Source organism: Tympanuchus pallidicinctus, unplaced genomic scaffold (genome assembly GCF_026119805.1).
Source record: "Tympanuchus pallidicinctus isolate F22 unplaced genomic scaffold, pur_lepc_1.0 scaffold5, whole genome shotgun sequence".
NCBI classification, from domain to species: domain Eukaryota; kingdom Metazoa; phylum Chordata; class Aves; order Galliformes; family Phasianidae; genus Tympanuchus; species Tympanuchus pallidicinctus.
In genome coordinates this window covers 7,611,459-7,630,561 of record NW_026294769.1, presented here as the reverse complement: position 1 = coordinate 7,630,561, position 19,103 = coordinate 7,611,459, and the positions used below count along the sequence as shown (strand labels likewise).

General features: G+C 44.5%; 1 protein-coding gene across 1 annotated transcript; it reads right to left on the bottom strand.

Moving 5' to 3' along the window:
• Positions 1-9,185: 9,185 nt before the first annotated feature.
• Positions 9,186-18,832, bottom strand: SBK2 (SH3 domain binding kinase family member 2). Its single transcript, XM_052703911.1, has 4 exons — positions 18,599-18,832; positions 11,345-11,552; positions 10,387-10,589; positions 9,186-10,129 (listed from the first exon to the last, which is right to left on the bottom strand). Exons 1-4 carry the CDS (start codon positions 18,830-18,832, stop codon positions 9,560-9,562), a joined length of 1,215 nt encoding a protein of 404 aa, XP_052559871.1. The 3' UTR covers positions 9,186-9,559.
• Positions 18,833-19,103: the final 271 nt, after the last annotated feature.

Below are 19,103 nucleotides of genomic sequence, written 5' to 3'. Positions count from 1 at the left end.
TGAGTACAAGTGCTAACAGGGCTAATGCAGTTCAGCAGATACTAGTAGTGCTAGCTTGATTTGAAGTGTTAGCTTCAATTTCCATCTGAAACTGAGCATGGGAGGAACTTGGTCCTAGTGGGAGAAGCTCGCAGCAGTGAAAAGCAGGTTGTGTTACTAAATCCTGAGCCAATGTGGATTGCTGAGATGGGAGCTAGTGGGTATGAGTGTCTGGGTCCTTGGTTCACTCCCAGCACTGGAGGCTTAGCTGCTGAAACACAGCAGTATGAGCATGCAAAGGACTGAGAAATGGTCATGAGAATTCCTGCAGTGAAACACCCCCTAGAGGTACCTGCGAAAAACAGGACACCATTTAGAAACTAAGCAGGGAGGAAGAATTGCTCTGTTGATGAGGTAGGATGGGGACAGACCAGCTCCTTCGAGCTTTCAAGATGGGCTAGCTCCTATACGGATTTAAGTAGGGGTGATAAGATGATAATAGATGCCTTTTCAAGCCCACGCAGAAAGAAATTTAGCAGCTCTGGTGTCTCAGCTGCCCAGATCATAGCCCTGGTCCTGGTAGTTCATGGTCTGTATGTCAGAATTTCTGAGGAAGGCAGAAGATGAGTGACAGGCAGCGGCACGCACACAGGTTGTGCATGTGACACATGTGATCTGTCCAAGTCACAAATACAAATAAAGACAGTGAAGCTAACTAAGGCTAATGAGGGAGATCTGCAAGGCAATGGCTCTGTGAATCAGCGTGAACATTTCTGCCAGCATCTTGAGAGATCCTGAGATAAAGGGAAAAGCTGGAAAAGGGAGTGGAACACTATCCTTCCTAAAGTGACCCTGTCTCAGAAAAAATGTCTGCTTTTCTGCTTGGTAAGCAAAGGTCCCTGGCCTCCAGCAAAGCGTTCCCATTACTCTTTCTTCTTTGCTATCTCTGATTATCTATGTGAGAACAGCAGTTTCCCCGTACAATTGTTCCCAGACCTTAAGAACAAGAAGAAAGTTTAGAGGCAGGGCTGTGAAATCCATCCTGAGTGTTCATCCTGACCTGCTGCCCTTCCTCGCACAATTCTAACCTGCAAACGCTCCTGCTTTAGCCATCCTATGGGCAGCAAGCTGAAAAGAGTCCAAAGAGCCACTAAAGAGAAACAAAACCTGTATCAGAGCTTAGCATATTGACTGTGCAGAGAGATACTGCTTTCAGAGCCTTTTGCCAGAACATAACTCCAGCAATTAAAGTCCTCAAACATTCTCCTTCTGTAGGAATTCTTTATGGGATTGTGTAGAAAGACGTACGTCTGTGCCAATCAGCCCCTCATTCTTCAGCTACAGCAAAATTGTATTGTTTATGAATGATACCATGTCATTATTTCTAGTCATTTGGTGTGTAGCAAGAGCTGTGCAATTTAAGCTACAAGTGTCAAACTCCAGTTCGTCCAAAGGTTAAACCTACTGTGAAGCTGGATGGCAGGTCTCTGCCTTTATCCACATTTAGCACACACAAGACATTAATTCCCTTGACTGACGAGCAATGACAGGAAGTTCTATCCAAACATGAAGAAAAGCTTATTTACTCTCAGAGTGACAGAGCACACGTTGCCCAGAGAGGTTGTGGAGTCTCCGCTAGAGATATTTAAAACACAGCTGGAAGCTTTCCTGTGCAACCTATTGTAGGAAACCTGCTTTAAGCGGGGAGGTTGGACTAGATGATTTCCAGACGTCTTTTCCAACCCCTAACATTCTATGATTCTGTAACTGACTGAACTCCTATCCACATTCACAACTGTTTAACTAATTGCAGCAGGAGCATTCAAATGTGTGCTTTGGAATTCTATGGAGATTCCTCCCAGGCAGTTCCTGTTGTGCCCAAACCAATTCTTTTGTTTCAGCATGTAAATTAAATGAGTGGAGAATCTGACCACTTCACAGACTAATGTGGAAATTGAGCACTCACCAAGTTATATATAAGTAATTAGGGTTAGGGTTTGTTTCTAATTGTTTCTATTTGTTTCAGCAGATGAAGGAATGGGTGAACAGAACAGTCTTTTGTACATAGTTCAGATAATCAGGAGATGTATTTGTTTAAGAAAAGTAATAGCAATAGACTATGCATATGTTAGCGAAGATACATAGGACTGTGGTGCTGGATATAAGAATTTAGCAAAACAACAGTTTATGAAGTCTAGCTTAATTCATTTGGAGACTCCATTGTGAAGATCCTTGGAAGGGCTCCAACCTGCATCATGACAGCAATCAACTGTCCTATACAAGCATGTTCAGATTCATGCTATTAAATAAAATTTATCTTCTTTTCTTGTTTCCTTCAGCAAAGCTTCAAGACCTTGAATAATTCTCACAGTTCTTTTCTAAATATATTTCTACAGACTTCTGTGGGCACGTCTGGTGACCTCCCTATTGAAAAACACATTCCTGTCACTGATCTGTTTAGCCCCAGTCCTAGGCATTCATACTTCCCTGACTCAGCTCAATCTTATGCTGTTAATGTGTCAAAGTCTCCTTTCAAAGAATACAATCCTAAGATGAAGTCCAGTGAGTGGGGGTTAATGGCAATGGAAAGGAAGTGGTGGAAAGGAAAATTGAGACTCAGGGTTAGGACTTCTGGTTCTTTGCCCAGCTCTGGGAATATAGTAACATATCTGCCAGTTAAGGAGTTCTGAAGTCAGAATTACTGAATATTGTTCCCCGCTCCCATCTTCTGGGTGACCTAATTTACATCTCAGTGTCCAAACTTCTAATCAGTGAGATTTCACCAACTGAACCAAACCAATCTTGGTGGTGGGTGGCCAAATATGCAAAGGCTGTAGAATTTGACAATGACATCCATTTACCCTGCTGCAGCAACAATACTTTCCCTTTTGATGCCTCAACATTCCTATGACCACCTGGCAGCCCCTACGCACCACGTGCCATAAACCCAGTGATGGAAGGAGAGAAAAGGACAGGGGCATCCTGTTACAGCCCAGTCTCTGCCAGCCCTATCCAATTCCTGACATGCCGTTGTGCAGCCAAAGACTAGTGGGAGGATTGCAGGCTGCTCAGGGGCTGGTCAGAATTGCTGCCTATCACAGCTCGCCTTAATCCCAGATTTCCATTATGAAGCAGTCCAGAAGATGCCAACCAGTTCAGCAGTTCCTGGAGGTAGCCCAGCAACAGTAAACTTAAACAGAGATTGGCAATGGCTACCTTCAAAGCCATGCAGAAAGTTGCCAGGAGCCCCAGCATCCCCTTGCCCTAAACTCTTCCAGTACTGGGAATAGAAGGTACCCATCCTACCCAAACAGCAGCTGCTCCTCTGGCAAGTGTGCTTATATGTTTCCAGCTGAGTGATGGGCAGTCCTAGTGGGATAAAGGTGCTGCAGTCTTCTCTGATGTGCTATGAGCAGTGTGAGTATGAAGGAGGGCAAGCCTGAGGACATAAGTTTCCAGAGTCCAGGGACCGAGCAACATGAGCAGATGTTGAACTTCCATGCCTTTGGACTAGTCAATATGGAATGAATGCAGCAGTTTTGCACTGTACAGCTAATTTATGCAATAGATCCAACCATTGATGACACAAGACTGTCCTAGTCCAAGACTCCTAGCAGCACTGCATTTCTATGCAATGATCCACACAGATCATGGAAACATGGAAGCTGTGCTATGCCCAAGGGACCATCTGGGTGGTGAGAATATCTCCATGCATGTGGGGCCTGGATGGCATTGCAATGCTCATGCTGCTATGGACTAACATTCCTTACACTGAAGAAAGACACTTACTAACGACTTCTCTCCTTCATGACCTGAGGAGCTTTCAGAGATCTTCCTTGTGTGCTCTTGTTTCTTCTCTTTCCCTTTCTTGGTCTCTGCTCCACCTGTCTGTCTCTTCAGCCCTGTCCCCGCATCTCTTGTCCACATCCATGAACCTCAGAGCATTGACCTGTAGCAGCACATCATAACAGTGCAGGCCATTGAGCATATTCCTACCAATAAGGCTGAGCAGCCATGAATTTTTCATTAGATTCTGAGAGGGATGCAAGCAAAGAGGCTCTGCAGAAGGAATTGCCAGGAGTTAAGCCTGCCCAACATGCTCCTGGGAATGCTGATTATGTTAGCCCTTTGTTCAGCAATCTCTTCAAAATTTACTGTCCTTAATAAGATGAAACAATTTCTCAAGAGAAAGTGTCAATAGCAACAACTGTCAACAGAAGGACAAGGGGATGTGAAAGCTGTCCCTGTTTCCTACTTGGCTTTGGAAAGCGCAAATTCAGCAGAGCCAAGCAATGTCAGCACATGGCTGTCCTTGCTGTGCCTCTGTCTCCCACTCCATCAGTGGAAGACAGTCATCTGAGGCAGGCAAGGATCATGGCTGGGGACAAGGACATGGGGCTGAGAGATGCCTGTTCAAGGGACTGTTTGAAGCCTATAACCAGTGACCAGTAACCGGTAGCTGCACATCAGCGATAAGCTGAAAAGCAGACTGTATTAATCCCTTACAGTAAATTTCATCAGGAAAGTTCTGGCAGAGGTTGACCTTGGTCAGAGTTAGCACTCAAAAGGTACTGCCAGGGCCCCAAGCGAGAGCAGGAAAATTGTGTTGTTCCATCCTGAAGCATCGGGGTCAGCCAGAGACACAACTCCTTGGTGGGGGGCAGCTTGTAAACAGCAAAGACACGTTACAAGTGCAATTAGTCTGCGTGACAACTGTGACCACCTTCTGTCACCACCCTAGGCCCAGCCAAATATCCCTTCCTCCCTCTCTTGCACAAAGCTGAGCTGAGGGATAGGGCTTACACACATGACCAACTGCCTGTCAGCCTCAGGGAAAAACAGAAACACAGCCACAGCAACGGACAGGCCTGTATATGGACAGGCCCAGACTATTGGTTGGCAGAGCTTGGCTGTGAGAGCTGTGAGCAGGGAAATCTAGGATTCAGAGAACAGTTTTGGGAGTTAGTAGTAGTCAGTTGTCATCTTGTGGTCAACACTGACACTGACAGCCCATCAGAGCACAAGGAGATTTAATGTTATACTATGGGAAGTGAGGTACAGTGCAACCCAAGGTATGGGATGAGGGAAATATGGAACCTGTTCCTTTGATCTCTCTGCCTAAGCCATTTTTCTCTTGTTCACATATCTCCACTCAAGGATATAAGATTCAGTAATAAAAAATTTAATTTAAGATTTATGGCTGGCACTCCATGAACCATCTCATATTTTCCAGTCAGGGAAGGGAAGAGCTCTAGAAACTCTAGAAGAAAGCAACTGGGCTGCAGTTGTGGCCAGACTGCCCACGTCAGTAAGGATGAAAGGTAACAAATCCTTACTGTCTCTATCCTCCAGTTATTGTCTCTTTCCACTCCTGTGCTCAGAAGGATGCTTGTTCAGAGCAGTGTCTTATTTTTTGTTTTGTTTGTTTGATTAATTGTGCTTATCGAAGCTCTGGCCCATTTTGCCTTTGAGGTGAATGTCAAAAGTCAAGAAAAAGCAATGAAGGAGGAGGCAGCAATGGCAGTATGTAGTCTCAGATCTGCCCTGTTACATTCCGTAGCTTGCTATGCTTTCCTGCACCCATTTTTGGGTTGCTCAGTTCTTCGACACTCTTAACACCTGATATCACAGGAGTGTAAAGCAGGAGCCTTGTTCAGAAGACAGCGCTACAAGGGAAGTCTGAGGAATACAGAGGATTAGTCCTTCTCTAACTTTCCTAATAAACCTAAGGCACAGTCCTCAGAATGATTCAAGCGGGAAGAGATGGAAGTAACTGAGTGCCAGGCTTGAAACTGCAGATGGTAGAAGGAAGATTATATGCTGCAAGCTTCTAGAAATGAGCACAGAAGCTTAACTATAGAGATCCTGAAAGCTGGACCTGTTTTCTGCTTATTGTTACAGGGTGAGCCAGTCTAACAGTGTGACTTTCCTCTGTCTATCTACAGAAGGGTGAGATGGCACTGACCACAACATCCAACCGTACAGACCACATGTTCTCCAGAGCCATGGGATGCATGCACTAGGGCATCAGGAGCTGTGTTCACACTTCTTGTTCTGCAGTTGCTGCATCCAAAATTCACAGAGTGCAATGAGATCTGTAATTGACCAATTTACCTCTTCATTCCATCTCTGAGAGGAGTGAAGTACCAGGTCTTTCCCTTCCCTTTGCAGTCACCTGATGCCTCTTTGGGGACGACACCAGATCCACCCCATACCTTGTGCCTACATTAACTGAAGTCTTGCCCTTTTACTGCACCAGGCACTCAGCCAGCCTACTTGCAGAAAGCAGCAGAGCGTGCAAAGGGCCAGCGTGTTTGCACGCAGCTCCGTTCCATTCGGTCTCTCCCAGCAGCTGCTGTGGGGGTGATGGGGACAAGTAGATCTTCTTTCAGACCCCCTGTGGATAGGCTTCAACAGGTCCCCTTATTCATTGATTTAAGAAATCCAGCTGCAATTATGGGTGAGCCACTGATAAAAGAGCCCAGGCTGGGCACTTGGATCCAGGCACGTCTTTGGCCACAGTGCTGGCTGCTGCTCTTGCTTCATTGTAACACTGTCTGAACCAACATCAAGAGCTTGGTGCGGTCACAGTGCTGATTTCATCACTAAGTCGTATAGCACACAACTTTCTGGCAGCAGAAACACCTTCCACCAAAATTTCAGGACTGGACTGTAACAGTGCCTTCTTACAGCTTCAAGCAATGAACTAGGGTTCATTGCTAAATTGTCTCCTGTTTCTACTTTGCATGTAAATGGTACCATCTCCAGAATTTCCTTCTACAGTTATCAAACCCTGATTGTAGGCTCCTACTTCCTGCGCTCCTGTTTAGGCCAGCAGGAATCTTGCTAGCTATCTCTGCTGGAGATTTGACCACTTTGCGTGTCTGCACTCCATTCAGCCCTGCAAGGGATCCGTCAGTGTTTTTGGCAGAATACCACAATGAGAACTCACACAATCTTATGTTTCCTCTAGGTATTGCAAAGATTTTTGTGTGCTTTTCAGGAATCCTTGTATAAGTACGATTTTTATTCCTATGTGCTCCTACCTGAAGACAGTTCTTCTATCTGCAAGATAATGCATTTTGTTTGAATACACCCATCTCACCAAGTTATACAGAACTCTTTGAGTGGCCTGTTTATCAGTCTATTCAGTTTTGTGTTATCTGTGGGTTTTTATTTGAAGTGGTTTTGTATATAACTTCAAATCACTGGTTCAAGTATTGATAGTTTTCATTCTACTACTGCTCCCTGCAGAAACCAACCAAAATAATCAAAGACCATTCCCAATTATTTCTTCTCTAAATTGCAAGTTCTCAATTCTCTTTATATACTTTAATGACTTTGCATAGTGTATTGTTTTAACCAATACAATGTACTATAATTTTATTTATATCAATAAGTCATGCCTTACAAAATTTTGCACCATAAGGCTATGGATTTACTTTATCAATCACAACTTTATCAAACACGATTTTCAGGTAGAACACTGAGGGTTGCAGTCCACAAAATGATGTTTCTGATCTTTAGTTCTCTTTCAATTAGCACCTCTATTAGATTCTGCATTATTTTTTCACTGGATAGGCATTAGCTACCTGGCCTGTAGATCCCTTGGTCTTTGAAAGGATGGGATGCTAGGTAACACATTTTTAAAAGTTATATAATCACTGAAAATGAAAACTGAGCTGAAGACATTTCCAACAGCATTGTGATTTGAGCTGGAAAGAATTACCAAGAGCAGTTGCCTGAAGAAAATGGTAGGAAATTAAGAAGAGCTTCTAATTCCTAATTCTCTCCTTGTTAACTTTTTTCAAGATTAAAATGTATACCTACAGAGATCAGGATTAGGAGAGGGTTGTTGATGGGGATGGGGTGTGGTTGGGGAGATTATAAGAAATGGGAGAAGGAAGGTCTTCTAGAGGGAAAGGCAGGAATCAAAAGATAGGCAATGTTGTCTTAGGACCTGGAAGCTGAACAAGGGAGGTATTCTTGGGCTGCCACTGGAAGTTCTTTCTTGGGTCTGAAGGACTCAGGTCAGGAGGAAGGATGAAGTGGTAGTAGATGCTCATACAGAAGGGGCCTGGCTTTGTGAGGAGAGAGTGGTCCAAGTGAAGGAGGGTTAGGATTGAGAGCAAGACAACAGTGTAAAACTGTTGGGAGGTATCTTCATAATTGTTTTAATGGACAAATTAATGTGCCCTGCCTGTGACTATAGCTCCTCTGTTATCCTTTCCCAGCAAAACCCAGACAAACCATCCTCACAGCACTACTGTTTTCTCAGCTGAATCACAAATCAAGATGTTCATGGCACTGAGCTTCCCTTTCAAATTGTGCTTTGGCCACTCATGGAGGGAGAGGGCTGAATTGTACTTCATCAAGGATGACAGTGTTTGCTAAAGGATCTTTTCCTGAATAAAAGGAACTAGATGAGGAGACTCATGAACTAAAACTGTAACTTCAGCTGTTAATAACCCACTGTCATCTGCTCCTCAACGGAAGGAAATGGGAAGAAATATATAAAGACATCACCTGTGGTTCCTTGTATCTCCTTCCTGTTCACAAGGGAGACCTTTAAGAGGGGAAATCCTACAGAGCAACCTATGTGTTTTGTATTAAGAAACTTTACAAGAAGAAAATAAAGTAGAAAAGAGAATTCCAACCAGTAGCAATCACCGTAGAATTAACAGGACAAATGTCTTCAGAGACAGTGAGAGGAGTAGACAGCAAAGAAATACATAAAATGTATGTCTAACTCTGTTGATGGGAAAATCTCTGAAAAGTTAATGCAAGAATACATGATAGAGGCAAGGCACAGATCTGTACTGCTACAGTTCTCACTCACACCTAGCTCCTACCCACCCTTTTCCTCTGCTCATTTCCTTGCAGCATCTTGTGAACATTCTTCTATGTCTACTTCTTACTAACAGTCCTTCCTCCAACACCCCGCCACACTGGCTCCCACCATTTTCTCAGCATCATCATCAGTCCTCAGATAACATCTGCAGTGATATGCTGAGGGCTCCCACCACCTCCACCTCACATACCTGAAGCCACCCCTCAAGGGCCCTGGTGGAGTCATATGGCCCCTGCTTCTGGCAGTTTGTCCTTAGAAGGCCACTGGCATTGTCATACCTATGCTCTCCCACAGCAAACAGATCCCCTGCAGACATTTTATTACAAGAGAAGAAGAGCCACACGTGGAAACAAAGAAGTAGATATCTGCTCTATTTCAAAGGTAATGCAGGTGCTGCATCCCCAGAAACCACCTCGGAGTGTCCAGTGGCAGGATACAAATTGATGCTTCACACATGAAGCATCATGTGTGAACATTTCTCATCTGTGTGAGAAAGGAGATATTTTCAAGTCCCAAGGAAGGAGGTGGCAATGGACAACGATGAGCTTAGAGTGAGGACCATCTTGGGGAAGGAGCTTGGTTCCATGATGGTAGGGATAGTGCTGTGGAGAAGTTGATCTCTGGGTTACCATGGCACATCTCACAGCCACACTGCTGGAGGCCCACTGTGATGCCCTCAGCCCCACACCTCATTGCAAGGTGACTTCCCTCCCCTGTGGGGAGCAGGCTCTAGGGCTTCACAGCAGCGTCCCCACTGTGCCCCTCATCTTGACGCCAAGGGCAATTGACATAGCGCAGAGCCCCACCAACAGGACAACGCTTGGCAGGATCCAGAGCCAGCAGGCTCCGCAACATGAGAGCGGCCTCAGCTGTCAGGCGCTTCCAGTGGCGAGGCAAGTTCTCTTCCAGGCCTGTTTCCTGCCACAGCATGAAATCCTCAAAGAAAGGGTCTTTGGGCAGGCTTTGCTCCCAAGGGAAATAGCCAGTCAGCAAGCAGAACAGCAGCACACCGAAGGCCCATGCATCCATGCTGGCATCTATGGGCACCCCTTGGGCATCAGTGGTATTGCTTAGTTCAGGGGCGGTGTAGGGGATTACTCCAGCCACCAGTTTGAGCTTGGTACCCTTGGGCCGTGTAAGCCCAAAATCAGTCAGTTTGATGCGCCGGCATTCAGGGTCAAAAAGCAGCACATTCTCAGGCTTGACATCACGATACACAAGCCCCCGGCTGTGGATGAACTCCAGAGCACTCACAAGCTGCTTGGCACAATGCTTGGCAGCTGGTTCAGGGATCCCATCCTGCAGAGGGAGAAAGATAAACAATGTTGCACTTGCTCAGCATCTAGTCAGTCCTATCAAGGTGGGGGGCTTTCGTTTTTGCTCTTCATTAGGGAATGTCTTTGAGTTTCTGTTCTTGCAAGCTCAAATCTTGTTCAAAGCTGTAGATCTCAGAAGTGGAAGACCCACATCCCATTGACTTTCTCCCTCTGCCCCAGCCAGTCTGCGGAGGCCAAACACTGCCATCCCAATTCCCATGCCTTTGTCTCAGCACTCACCCTGGGTTTGATGATTGATATGAGGTCTTTGTGCATTGCTGGTTCATACAGGAAACCATAATATTGACTGGATTCGATTGCAATTCCAAACATGCCAATGATAGCAGGGTGGGTGGCAAGGGAGAGTGCCACACAGTACTCATACAGGAAGGTGTGCAGCTTGGTACTGGCTTTGGGCAGCAGCTTGAGAGCCATAGGAGTTCCTGGGGATGGGAAGAATGAGTTAGATCTCCCCTGAAAGTCACTCACACCAAAACCAGACAGAGAGAGCACTGAGCAGAAATGAGCCTAGAAACTCATTAGGGGCCACAGGAGTCTCTGCCTAGAACTTTTATATGGAGATAAGTTTTATACTGGGATAAGAAAACAGATACTGCTGCTCATGTGAGTTTTGAGCTATTCAGTTCATGCCATAGGAACACTGGGTAGGGGAAGAGAAATTCAGGCTACCTGAGTTCATCAGTTCAACCTGGAGATGAGTACTCTCAATGCTCTGAGGGCATTCATAGGCCTTAATGGCCTTGGCCAGTTCCACCTTAGACCTTCAGCCACACCATGGTGATCCATGGGCCCAGAAGAACAACTTAAGCCCAGTGCTTCACTCCCTGCCTATGTTGTGTTGTTGGGGCGCTGGTTTCTAGCTGTATGATATCCATGCCTATGCATGGCCCTGAGACCTGATGGTCCTGATCGGTTGACTGGCTTCCCAGCTTGACCTTGGGCCTATCTCATCATCACAGTCCTGCCTGTTGCTCTGGGCTGTTCCCCCGTCATTATCTACCCACTGGCTGTGTGCAATGGGAAGGTGCCTGTCTGGAAGGCCCCTGCCCTGTTGGTTCCCTTGGGAATCTCCTGACACTCCTGGCACCAAACACCCAAGACCCTATCAGCCCATGCATGTGGGCAAGTGGAGAGGAGACCGAGCACAACAGCTCACAGGGTGCAGCCAGTTCCTTACCTCTCTGCCTGTGGGTCACTAGCATCACATGGCCGTACTTGCCCCTGCCCAGCTCCCGAATAACCTCATAGTGCTCAGCCACTTCAGTGCGCACCAGGCTCTGAGCCGTGATCTCCAGGAGCTCCTCTAGCATGGTTGGTGCTGCTGTTGGTGCCACTGCCACAGATGAGTTCTCAGCCATTGCTGAGCTCTGCAGAAACACCAAAGCCTGAGTCAGAAACAGAACAACATGCACAGAGCAAAAATGGATCACATACGCCACAAACCGTACCATGGCAAGGGATATTTCTGCTACATGGATTCTGAGTACTCTCTTGGCTGCACTAGGGTTGAGTTGGTGTTTTTTTTAGAGTGCATTTCTAGGCAAAGGCTGTCACCATATGGAAGGCCCATGTACTGAAGGAACTTCTAATCCTTTCTGGCCTCCAGCCAAATGCTCATCTCTCTCTAATTGTAGGCCTGAGGCCTCTCATTTCAAATACTTGAACTGTCTTGCCGTATCTGTACTGGATACTGGCTTTCCAGGCCTCTTTTTATTCTACGTACTGATGTTCATCAGTAAGTAAAACATCAACAGCGTTCCAGATTGTGAAGCAAGACCCAACTCTCCTGCCTTCGTCAGCCTACTGCAGACACCTCATCCGTGTCTTTCTACACAGAGCCCCAGCCCTTGTGCTTACTGAAGAGAAAGTTTAAGGCAGCAGCACAAATGGTGCCTTAGACAGAGGCACAGCTAGCCCATGACAAAAAGGCAATGAGCAGATGTGGTATGCACTGAGTAGGCAAAGGGATATCAGTAACTCATGTGTCTTCTGACATTTCTGACCCAAACTCATCTGTGCAGCCAAGAAACTTAAGCAGGAAGGAAACTTGGAAAATCAGTGCCATTTTGTGCCAGAACCAAATGATTCAGACTCATTTCAGATAAATATTTTTTGTTGTTGCTGTTTTTTGTTTGTTTGTTTTCTGTGCGCCTAGCATACTACAAGGGAACTTTTTAAAGTATCAACATTCTCACACAGTCTATATTTTATTCTGAAAATAGAGACTCTGCCATCCTGGTCCTGGGAAACCCTCCAAGTTTCAGTTTCAGGACAAGGTCACAGAACCACAGAACCACAGGATGTCTGAGGTCAGAAGGGACCTCTGGAGATCATTGAGTGCAAACTTCTGCTCAGAGCAAGGTCAATAAGAGCAAGTTCATCTGGGCTGTGATCAAGTGGGTTTTGAATATCTCCAAAGATGGAGATACCCTAACTGCTCTGGGCAGCTTGTTCCAGTGTTTAACCACTTTTATGGTTAAAAAGTTTCTCCTTATGCTTATATAAGAATTCTGAGTTTGTCTGTGCCCACTGCTTCTTGTCCTGTCACACAGTACCACTGATAAGACTCTAGACATACCTTTTTTATACCCTTCCATCAAGTAAGAAGATCCCTTCAAAGATAAATCATTCCAGCTCCCTGAGTGTCTCTTTGTATGAGAGATGCTCCAGTTCCTTAATAATCTTTACAGCCCTTTGACAGACTTTCTCCATTACATCCATGTCCCTTTTTCGCTGGGGAGCCCAGAACCAGACCTAACCTGCTGATGTGGCCTCACCAGTGCTGCACAGAGGGGAATCATAGAATCATAGAATTGCTCAGGTTGGAAAAGACCTTAAAGATCATCAACCACAACCTAACCATACAACTCTAACAACCCTTTGCTAAATCATGTCCCTGAGTACCACATCCAAACAGTTTTTAAACACATCCAGGGATGGTGACTCAACCACCTCCCTGGGGAGCCCACTCCAGTGTTTGACAACCCTTTCAGTAAAGAAGTTTTTCCTGATATCCAACTTAACCTCCCCTGGGAAGGATCATCCCTCTGGAGCTGCTGGTTACTGCCTACTGCAGTCCAGAGTGCAACACAAAGCCTGAAGGTTCGACCTTTACTGTGCAGTGAGACAGAGATGTAGTGTAAAACCATAAACTCAAAATCTCTTTCCATGTAACATTCTGACCTTAAGGAAGGGAGTAGGATCTCAAGTTGTTATAAAGGCTGATGGCATCCTAGGAATATGAGTGGGAGTAAGAGTGAAAGAAAGAATGCAGCATTTTCTCTTAAGTTTTACATTGCTCTACCTGCAACAAGAGCTTATTGCAGTTCCTTCAATTTCTAGCCCCCAGTGTTGCGAAATCTGTAGAGTCCAGTAATGTAGAAACAGAATTATTGAAGAGAAAAGGCTAGATTTCTACAGGAGCATAGGACTGCCTGTGGAACATTCCCCTTCATTTCGCTTCCCTTCTCACCTAGATTGTATTGTTAAATGTGTAACTACCAAGTGATTGGCCCTACATTTCTGAACAGGCTTTGGCTTGGTGAGAGAGCCAACAGCAACCAAAGTTAGCGCAGTCCATGGGGTATTCAACATTGAACAAGTGTGTGCAGGGGAGGGGATAAATGAAGGGTGGGGAGGCACAGTAAAGTCATTCTGGAAAGTATTTTAGGGATTTTGTTTTGATGTCCTCCTGTTTGCTGTTCAGCCACCACAGCCTGCGAAACTGCATACCAGCAAAGGCATCGCAGAACCTGTCCATGCATCCACCTTGATGCTGACACTTTCAAACTGATTTTGTCATATTTAGACATTAGAAGGAATATCTGAGAAAGCCTTTAAAAGAGTCCTATCTAGGAATATAGAGAAAAAAGATTTAAATGTAATAGACCTTTAAAGCACATAGTCCTCTCTGTGATATTAGATAGGCTAATGTCATACTAACTAGGGAATGGAGTAAAGGAAAGATATCAGCTTGCCTTGTTAGATTTATATTTCTGATAAAGCATAAAAAGATTTCTTCTGATGATAGTATTTCTCCTATATCAAATTCATGGTCTTATACAATTTCTTGTCAGCAAATGGTTCACAATCTTCTCAGATAACTTAATTTCTCAACTTGACTTAGATAAAATTTCTCCCACTGTAGGCTGGCCACCTGTTAGCACTATCTAATCCAAAGACTGGAATCTTATCTTTGCATCCACTTAATGAGTCATTCAATAGTGATATAATTTTCAAGCACCTATATATTAATTTATCAGTTTTTATTATCATCAATTATTTAATATATGATTCAACTATTCTGTTAATTATATAATTTTCTCATATTCACTATACCATATCTTGCTCTTGTAAGTGAGAGGATATGCTTCTCTGTATGTTCTTGGTTCTCACTCCAGCTCTCAAAGTCAACATATTTCAGTTTGTAAACTGTTCAGACACAAAGCAAAGAATCAGTGAAATAGCCAGCATGGGAAAGCAGATCAGCCACATAACATGGCTAAAATTGTCTTTAGGGAGAATGGCAAACCCATATTTCTGATCAGGATTCCTTAGAAATCAACTGCATTCACTGTAGAACATTTTGCAGGATTTGGCCATTGCTGTCCTTGAGGTAATGCTGATGTGAGTTTGACATTTCACTAGGAAGTTAAGTGTGGGCTACATTTGGGCCACCAGTGAGTACAGTGTGCTTGGGTGCTTTGCATATACCACTGTTACCTTCTAGAGTGCTGTTTGCCCTTTGCTGTGTGACCAGATTTGGACAGGAGGCCTTCAAGGCACAGGCCAAGATACACTCACCATTTGGCTGGGGTATACTGAAGGCAGCAGGCAGATCCCTTTTCAGAACTGTGCTTTCCTGCATATCCTTTCCGTGCTTCAAATCTGTTTTACCTCGTACAAGTGGAATTCCTTGTTTTAATTTGTGTACATCTTCTCTTGTCCTGTAAGTGGGATCTCCTGATGAAAAGATGCTGGATCCATCTTCATCACTGCCTCCCATTAGGTATCTGTATAACTCTGAGACTTCTCTTCTCTGACCAGAAGAGTCTCAGCTTTCTCCATTTCTCCTCATAGAAAAAATTCTCTATTATAAATGTCCCTGAGCATATGGCACATTGGGATCATTTTCTAGTCCAACCTTCTACAGAGCATTAATACAAACCAAATAAACAGCATTTAGGGCACCTCCATCGTGCACGCTTGATCCAAAGGCAAACTGTGATTGAGTGCATTACGTATTTATATGACTTCCTAATTTGAATTTACCTGCCCGATGCTGCTATCTAAAGAAAAGTTTTCTTATGTCCTTCCTTCTGACCACTGCAGGGTTTAGAGACGTTGTGTTCAGAGATATGGCTACAACCTATGAAGACACATATTTAATCTACTTTGACTGAGTAAAAGCAGCAGGGCACAGCCTGAAACTCAGCCTGTGTATTTAATCAACACCTTGCATGGGCTTTACAAACCATCCGGCACATTTTGCTTCTGCAATGTCTACAGCAGTTAGTTTAAAAACAGGGAGAATGTTTCCTGAATGTACTTTGTACGCTTTCACTTACACTGCACTTTGAGGGAGCAGATCAAGACACCTTTAAGTCTCTTTATTCGTTAGCCACCTTCCAACAACATTCTGTTCAGCTCTCAAAATAAGACCTTTTCTCCAGCTCCCAGATCCATTTCACAGCTCTTTTCTGAAACTTTGCCAGATTTGCTGCACCATCTTATAACACAGACTGCTTCTGTGGGAATACTTCCTGTGAAACATTGAGCCAAAATTACCTTCTGCCTTTTCCTGTGACCCCCAGACATCTTTCAGCAAGAACAACGCACTGAGAGTTGCACTACCTTATAAATCCATTATGATTCCAGTGCTTTTCCACGTTACTCTCTTGCAGGGGAGCAGCTCTGCTTCCTCTTCACATACCTTTCTGAGTATTGGCTCCTTTGTTTCTACCTGAGCACTTTCCCCTGCCCACAGTGAAGCAAATTTTGCTTGACTGGATTCAGTTATCAAGTAATTCATATCACTTGGTGTCTCTTTTATCAAACCATCACATTAATTTCTGTTTCAGGGTTGTGTGAGGAGCTGACCTTCAGGGATTTTTCCATTAACCACTAAATGTTTGGTGGATGTTCTGAACCATTCTCAGCCTTGTGGCTTTTGTTTGTAAGGGACCTGCTGGAAATATCCCACCCAGTGAACATTCTCTAAAAAATATCTGCACAAATTCATTCTGACATTGATCAAAATCAACAAGCCACACAGTTTTCAATGGATTTAAGAACAAGCAAACTTGCAAGACTCGGTAGAGTGGAAACTACCATGTTCTATTGTTGTCCTCATGTTACACATTTCATTAAATTTCAACTCTATCATAATAATGTTACCTTTGACAGGGATCTTGAAAAAGCATTGAAATCCTCAGAAAACACAAAAATGGAGCTAGATAAATAATGTGTTGCTTGATAAAACGCACGTGTATGCACATATCAAAAGTGTTACAAATTATCAAAGAAGACAGGAGTTCAATCAGGTATTGAGGGACAAAAAAAAAGTTAAATTTCATGGTAATCAGATTCATCTAAACTCTCTGTGCCACTTTTTCAATAAAGTGAATGCTTTGTAAACTCATAAATGTAGATCTGCTACGCCCTCACATCCTTTGTAGGTCTTAATGTGTTGGAAGATTTAGAATTGCTTAAGAAATAGACTGCAGTTGATACAGATTACACCTGAATGATACAGGGGCAAGCATAAGAGAATAATGACTATGAGGTACTGATGTTACAAATTCAATCTTTGCATTCAACTTGCTGAAGAGAATGTCCAGAGAGCATCAGAAGCATGAAACATCAACAAGAGATAAACTAGAATTTGACAGATAGTAATTTAAAAATTAAGCCTCACTCTAAACAAAAAAAAAGCAAAATCAACCAACCAAACAAAATGCAACCAAAACCAGATACAGCCATTCAACTTTACTTGCAGTAGTTCTAATAAAAGAAGATATCTGTTGTGAGATTATATGCCTTTTACGCTGAAATCTTTTTCTGCAAGGTTTCTACATGCATACGCCTTGAGACAGTCTGAAACTTAATCTCTGAAAATCAGCTGAGTTGGGAAAGCTGTATTTCTAAAGAGCTGGCCACCTGCTAGTGACTTCTGCGCTGAAACTGAGAATATTGTGCACCATCAGACTTGTGTTTTCATTAGAAATGCATTCCTTCAGTTCGCTCTGCTTTGCATTATTATTTATCTCCTTTTTTTATGGTGTTTTTTGGAATATCAAAAATCTACTAATGTGAAAGCCTGGTTTCCCTAGGATAAATTTCCTGACCAGTTATGGAGGATGGCTGATGTCTGAAGGTCAACAGAATTAGTGAGTGGATGCTATCTTTTTAATGCAATTGATGAGACAACTCAGCAAATTAACATTGTTGACCACATTTGACAGAAAAAAAGGGATCAGAGAATAATCATGGGAAGAACCATGAAAACGCTGAAAGTACAGACAAAAGGGGAAATTTTCAGGGTGGTAGGTTTTTTTAGCTTATTAAATAGATAGTGAGAAAGTGACTTTATCTTCTGCACACTCCTTCACTGGTTCTAGAAATTCACTGGAGACACTCTCCCACTAATTCAAGGCATTACAGCAAGAACCAATAACTGAAGCCGAAATGAGTGGTTTTAGACCTCAAATGTGGTGCACATTTTATGAAGAAGGTCATTTACCCCCAAAAACCTCATCAAATGTTATGCAAGATTATCCCTATGTGTTCGGGACTTCTAACCTGAATTTGCTTTATTTTTTTTTTTCCCTTAAAAGTTACTCTCAAGTGTGAACTGTGGATACAGGCAAGGTACCAGAACATTTTATCACAGTGTTTTTTCTGGCCTTTTTATTGATAGATTTATGAGTTGCTTTCTAAAACAGGCCAGCAAGCTAATCTCACTGAGAGAACTGCTGGCTGCCTCCTTCTCAGCACTGTGCAGTGTTCTCCTTAGGCACAGACCCCCACCAGCCTCCCCACAGACAGCTCTGGGAAGTCCTAAACCACAGCCACCTCAATCAGAAATCGGCAGTGATCTCGCTGGGACCAAACCACATCACGCTCTCTTCCCAACCAACGTGCCGTTACCACAGCACTGCCGCACCACACACAACCGCTGAGCAATCTCCCGTAAGTAGAGAAACATTTTGGGGCACAGCTGCTCAAAGGAGCTCACCACCAACCAGACCATGCTGAGCACCAAATGTCAGGAATGGGTACGCTACATGTTATGGCAGCCCACAAAGCCAGAGACTGGTCCGTGGGGGGTGCCCAGCTGTGCCCCTTAAACTGCCTGTCCAGTCTCCTTCACCCTACTACGACTGCAGCCCGTCTTCTCACACACCCTCTCCGTCTCCCCCAGGCCTCTCACCTTCTCCAGCAGTGCAGGGCAGACAGCCGTGGGCAGCCTCGACTCCCCCTCCGCTGCCTCTGGGCTGGAACCAGGCTGTGTCGAACAGCCGGAGGGGCTGCCAGGCATTACAGGGCTGAGCGTGACGCTCCGCCCCTTCTTCAGCCTCTGGTCCAGGGGCACACCGCCTAGGGCTGAAGGTGACCTCTTAGTCGGAGGAGAAGAGGGGCACTGGGGAGGAAAGGGGTTATCCATCCGCTCAGCTCATGGACAGGGAGGTGTCATAGGGATGGAGGTGGAGCTGTTGTTTCTGCTCAAGTCGGACCATCAAAGCCCCTGGGATACTTCAGCAGATCCACCCTATGCAGACCTTCCCTCCAGCTTCAGTTGTCCCTGCAGTTGAATATGGGGCCATGCCAAGTCGCAGTACAGCCCTCACAGCAGGGCTGAGGGCCACTGTGGATGGCCAGCACTTTCTTTTGGTCACCAGAGGGGGAGAAGGCATTTTGGTCACAGCTGCCTATGT

Excerpts from the sequence above, each read along its gene's own strand:
- SBK2 (XM_052703911.1), bottom strand. The coding sequence starts at position 18,832 with ATGGATAACCCCTTTCCTCCCCAGTGCCCCTCTTCTCCTCCGACTAAG. Across the intron at positions 11,553-18,598 it reads GCCCTGCACTGCTGGAGAAG|GCTTTGGTGTTTCTGCAGAG; the intron begins GTGAGAGGCCTG and ends TTTCTGACTCAG. Across the intron at positions 10,590-11,344 it reads AGTGACCCACAGGCAGAGAG|GAACTCCTATGGCTCTCAAG; the intron begins GTAAGGAACTGG and ends TCCCATCCCCAG.